The sequence below is a fragment of the Vidua chalybeata genome, chromosome 7 (assembly GCF_026979565.1).
Source record: "Vidua chalybeata isolate OUT-0048 chromosome 7, bVidCha1 merged haplotype, whole genome shotgun sequence".
NCBI classification, from domain to species: Eukaryota; Metazoa; Chordata; class Aves; order Passeriformes; family Viduidae; genus Vidua; species Vidua chalybeata.
Genome location: NC_071536.1, coordinates 17115675 through 17121674, shown reverse-complemented (window position 1 = coordinate 17121674; position 6000 = coordinate 17115675). Strand labels below are relative to the sequence as shown.

Sequence of the window (6000 nt, the reverse complement as noted above, 5' to 3'; positions counted from 1 at the left end):
TCAAAAGGGATTGCAAGATAAAGAAAGAAGTAATTCACATATCCTTTATCTTCTCTGCAATCAACATACTGAGTATGTAATTTTATAGCATTTTCCAACACTTAGGTAGGCTTTATATTATTGAATTAAGACCAAGAAATTTATGGTTGCTTAAAGGCTAGGTATACGTTCCAAAAAGCATAGCTTGTCTTCTGGAATTAAGACTCCCAACCTGGGACGAAGAAAAGGCAGCTGTTCTAACCTTTAGTTCTAACCTATCGTCCCCGAGACGCTTCGGGAAGCACTTCGGAGTTCCGCTCCCTTGTGTCCCTATTTCCAAGCTAAGGGGGCAGAGGCTGAGCAGCCGGTGCTCCGCTGGGAGTTCCCGGGGGTTTGCCCTGGGCTGGGATAACAGAGGGGAGTGGCTGTCGCTCCCAGGCCGGGGTGCTCGGAAATTCCCCTCGGAGCATCCCTGCCGCTCCGCCGGCACCGCTCGGCGCCCACGGCCGGCAGGCCCCGGCGCAGCGCCCCGCGGGCGGGGGAGCCGCGGGGCCCCGCCCCGGCCCCGGATGCAGTCGCTGCCCCGCCGGCGGCGCGGCGCCCAGTTCCTGTGCGTGCCCTCGGCCCGCCCGCCCTCCGCGACATGTCGCTGGTGGCCGAGGCCTTCGTGACTCAGCTGGCCGGTGAGGGGCGGGGGCGGGCGGGACGCCGGGGCCGTGCCGGGCGCCGCGCTCCGAGCCGCGGGGTAGAGGGCGGCGGCGGCGCCGAACTCCCGCGGCCTCAATCCCCGGGGTGACCCCTCGGGATGGGGCCGCGGGGAGGGGGCTGTGGCAGGCTGGGGGCGGCCGCGGTGCCGTACCGAGCCCGGTCCCGGAGGACGGGGACAGGTCCCTCCGCACGGCTCCCCAGCGAGCACAGCCGCTCTATGGGCTCCCTAACCGCGGCTGTGCCGGGGTCGTATCGTTACTTTACTTTCATAACAACTTCTTTGAAACGGATTAATTTTCTTCAGTGGTTCAAAAAACCGCGTCACGTTTATAATTCTGGCAGCTGGCGTTGAGCCCCGCTGCGTGGGAGAGCTCGGTGCGGCGTCGTGCCGTGCCCGCGCCCCGCGGGTGCGCGCTGTGTCCCCTGTGTCCCGCGGGGAGGCTCCGGCGTGTGACGGGACCTTTGCTACCTGTCCGTGCTCCCGGGAGCCGCTGCAGCGGCGCCGTCTGCGCTGGACGTGACCTTGAGATAAAACAGAAGAGTGTGTGTCACTGTGGAGCTATTTAGCAAAAAATTGTAATAGTATGCTCTTAAGGAGAAAACCAAAACGTGAACCTTTAGATAGTGCCTGGCTAGGAAGTTCAAAACCCAGTTAATGTGTTGCATGCTTAAAATAAGTGCCTTGGTCAATTTCTCCTTTCTTCTTATTCCCTGTTCTGGAATTTTTGCTGCTAAGCAGCATGTTGATTAATACTGACCTGTTGAGGAGGATGCTAGAGTTTTGTCTCAGGAGCTGGGTCTTCTGGCACTTGGTAGAGGCCTCAACATAAGAATCTGAGGTGGATTCTCTATTATGAGTGGCTTGTAGGTCATGTGAAGGTGGTAGGTCTTCAGTCTGGGTCTGTAGAGGTACCCATAGACAAGCATGAAAGTTGTGCTAGCCGGTTGAGTTGGCAATTGCTAATACATAGATGTTAGCACAAGCCATGCTTATGGACAGAGGGCCAGAGCTCTGGGTCCTTGGGATGTGGAGAATAGGGTATTTACTTGCCTTTATGATCTCGTTAGTATATTTTATTTATATTGTGAAATACAAGGATAATGGCGTACATGACTGAATCTTGATTCTCCTGTCTGCTCTGTAACCTTTATGAATATTCTGGAGTGGCAGCTTGCTAATACTTATTCTTTCTGAAATTACAAATACAAACTCAAGACTATAGTGTATGTAGGCATCTCATTGCTGTGCTATTCAAAAAGCTGTTGTTTCACAGTTTTAAAAGCAGTTATCTGCCTTAAAAATAAAAGATACCTTTGCCAGTGAGTCCTGACCTTTGTAGTTTGTCTGTGTTAGGCACCGGGTCCAGATTGAAAGTAAGTAATGGCAACATTGCTCAATTTGCTCACATGAAAGATTTTTCAAATTTAAAGAAGGTTAACCAGGATCTTGGCCAATACCCACCATACAGCTGGACTTCCTGAGATGTTAGCACATACATAGGGAGTTTTTAATTCTGGTACTAAGAAGATATAAATATCCCCCAAGTCTAGAAATATTTGTGAGGAAGAAAAATGGTATATCTGCAAGGAAAGAATACTGCTTTACAATGACACTTGTTTTAGTAGCATCTTATCCCATATCTCTGGTTGTGAATGATTGAGAATTTTTTCCGTGTTCCTAAAAATGAAATTTCATTGAATTTTCATTGGGTTCCTGTTCATGAAGATGCCCCTTTGTCACAGCAGTTGCAACCAGCTGCTGCTGCTCTTAACATATAGCAGCTGTAATGCATGGGTCCTTACATACAAGTATTTAAGACAATCAGCTCAGTATAATTTGTTTTATAGAAATGTTTTAAAAGCTTAGGAGAGGGTTTTAGTTGAGAAGAGGGTCAGAACTTCCTTTTACACACCAACTTTTTGTGCATGTATTTGGATTTTTTTTTTAAAGTATTACCTATCTTCACTTTGCCTGTGCCTTGTGCATTCACTTTCACCATCTCAGCACAAACTGAAACACAGAAAACACCATTTGAATGTAAGAAAAACTTCTTTCAGTGTGAGGATGATTTAACATTGGAGCAGATTGCTCAGTGCTGTTGTGGAGTCTCCATCCCCGGAGGAGAGTGGAGATGGGCAACCTGCTGTGGCTTGCTGTGGACATCCAAGAAGTGCCTTCCAGCCTCAGTGGTTCTGTGCCCATCAGTTCTCAGCCTACTTGCAGTGCTGCAGTAATTCAGCATCCTCCCTGAGCAACATGCATTCATCTGACCACGCTGGGTACAGCCTGCTGCTCTAATGCATCAATGATTAAACACAAGGCTATGACCGAATCACCTGTGTGGAGTGTAATGCTTGCTTTAGTGGCATTCAGCCATTTGCTCATTCAGAAATACAAAGAGGTTGATATTATGTCTCAAGGAATAATAAATATTTCCATAGCTTCATGAGTTGCAAGCATTCATGAAAAAGAGGCATCACAGTTTAAATCATCCATTTCTAAACTGTAGAAAATATTAATTGAATAATATGGTAGAGAATTTATTTAGAATAGCTCAGCATCAATCACATATTAACAGGATAGGAAATGAATGTTTATACTGTAAGAAGAATTAGAGTGCCAGCTTTCAAGTGGTCTACAACATTAATCTTTCTAACTCTAGTAGTTTTGAGAAGCTGACTGCTCAAATAATCACTAAACGATTGTTGAACATACATTTAATTGATCACTAAATTACTCCATATGCTTTATTTTTTTCCCCCCAAAATACATTAGTTTTAGGTCAGTGATCAAAAGAGAGAAAATAATAATTGTTGCTTGTCCTTTGATCTCTGGAAAACTACTTCTGTTTATTGCTGTTATATCCAAGAGTCTTAGGCTGGTTTTAATACTAAGGGAAATGAATGCAGTGTGAAAAGCAGGTGCCTTTCTGCCTTAAGGTATTTTATGTTCATAGTGAGTCTGCCTCCAATGTGGCATGCCAGAGTACAAATAAATCTTTGACATGCATGTTTTATGTATTGAGACAAGCTTCAATCTGAGTGAGAAAAAATTCATTGGGAACAAAACCTGACCACCTAAATTGTTCCCATACATAAAGACATGATATTTAAACTGAGTATGCATTTTGTGCATCAGAATGTGCATAGGTAAATGTTAGTACTTCCTCCATGTGTGAGGTGAAAAAATAGCTATTCTTGCTTAAAATAGGTTGTTGGCAGCAGAGATTTTTAAGCCTGCTGCAGAAGTTTTTGTAATGAAAAATTCAAGTTTATTTGAAAATATCAAATTTGTCAGACTACATGATTTTATCTTACAGTGTTTTTTACATATGTGCTTTTCATTTGGTCATCAAGCTGAAAGGAATCCCTTTTAACTCCTGTTCAGTTTCAATAAACAAGTTTCTTATGTCGCTCCTGCCAATTCATGCTCAGACATGTTTCATGACTTGGTTTCGACCAATCCTTTGAGTGGATTGCTTATCCAATCTATTTTTTTGGGTCAGGGAAAACATTACTTTCACAATTATTGTAGTATAGTACATATTTCATTTTGAAATATTGTTATTTCTTGTTTTTAAGCAGCAGCGTAATTACAGTTTATAATAAAGCATGCTTCTGTAATTGTTTCTGTCTCCATTAAGACTAAGCAGTCTTTTCCTAATCAGCATTTTATTATTACATGTTTTCTGCTAAAGTGATGTCTTCTTTTCTCATTCCAGAAATGAGATTGCTCTAGAAATAGTGGTATAAAAATTAGTAAACCAAACATAGCACCTATTTTGATATTGTCCAGTTTGAATTTCAAGTAAATTTTCATTGGCTGATGAAACCATGACAAGTGGTTTGGATGAGAGTGTTGTTTTGGAGCCTCAGCTCAAGAGGTCCTAGGAAAAAATAGCAAATAGTGAGAACGACTTTGGAGAGGAATCAGTTTTTCCTTCTCTTTCTCACTTCTTTTTTCTCTCTGGTCCTCGGATGCTCTGTTCTCTGACTGTCCTCAGGCATTAACCTGGTCTGTTCCTGTAGAGAACAGGATCAGGTGAGTCACCTTTTTTTTCAAAACAAGAATAAATGCAAGAGCTTGGTTGGTGTTCTTTGCTCTAGTTGAACAAGCATCACATGTTGTATGCTGCTGGGCATTTTCAGCTGTCTCTTTTGAAAGTGAGTGAATAACTGCAGCTGCATGCAAGCCATGGTGAGGACAGAGAGAAAGTACACAGCATACTCCCAAATTTTTATTATTATTACCTTTACATTCTGGTCTTCAGTTATTAAGAAGATGATATAGATATCACATGAACATGGATGTTTTAACACAAACTATAAGAAGTTTTATGTAGTAATAAAACCCATGGAATGCTCAGGAAGTAACGGAAACACCAAAGGAAAAATTCCAATGATGCTGCAAAGAAGGCAGGACAAGTCTTACTGGGGAGGATGGGAGCTCAACTAAAAAAATTGGTTTGTACATACCAAATTAGAAAGTAAAAATGCTGAGAGATGGGAATTTTTAACAGTTCTGCCTTCTAGCTGTGGTATAATGACAGTGAAGCCAATGTAATGTTTGCATTCCTAGCAAGAACTTCCAAAGCTCAACTGCATGTGTGGTTTTTTTTTTTTTTGCATTTGAATGCAGTATTGGAGAAACTCTGGATGCATTGGAGTGTTCTCACTGAAAGCCTTGGAAAAGAAATGAGGGAGATTGGGAGGGTATGACGAAGAGAACAGGATAAATGTTTTCAGGTTTTGAAGCGGGGAGTCTGCAGTGTTTCCCAGAGGTGAGGGAGAGCATGAGAGGTGCTATGGCAAATACCATAGTCTGCTGTGGGCTGACTTAAAGGCTTGGAGCCCTAAAGCAGCATCTTCCCCCTTGCTAGCAGCAACTCTTGGCTGGCTGCACCAGTGCTAACTGTCTGCATTTCTACCCTGCAGAGCTCTCCTGCCTAGGGATCTCAGCTCATCTTGCACCCTTGCGAGACTGATGCTGCTGTGCTTAGGGCTATGGGCAGGATGGAGAATGAGACAGTGATTGGGAACCTTAATGAAAGGCCAGAGGGACCAGGGAATTGTGTGTGGGAAGCAGCTTTTGGAGCAGGTGTGGGATACTGAGGTCCTGTCTGGTGGGACAGATGTGTAGGATCTCTGTTGTGGACCAGAGCAGGGGTGCTGTGAACGTGAAAGCAGGGAACTCCTTGGGGCACTCTACAGAAGTGGTGGTCAGACTGCCTGCCAAACATCTTTAGGGGAGGAGGAGTTCAGACTACCACAGAAGAGAGGGGTTCCAATCTAGGAGAGCTTTCAAACTGATTT

General features: G+C 44.2%; 1 protein-coding gene across 2 annotated transcripts in view; it reads left to right on the top strand.

Moving 5' to 3' along the window:
• The first annotated feature begins 556 nt into the window (after positions 1–556).
• Positions 557–6000, top strand: part of MTX2 (metaxin 2) — a 29203-nt gene continuing 23759 nt past the window's right edge. The window contains exon 1 of one of the 2 annotated variants that reach the window (XM_053948312.1): positions 557–662. In XM_053948312.1, coding sequence (XP_053804287.1) covers positions 623–662 — 40 coding nt within the window. In that variant the 5' untranslated portion in view covers positions 557–622. The remainder of the gene's footprint in view (positions 663–6000) is intronic. The other variant, XM_053948314.1, reaches the window with a different exon arrangement.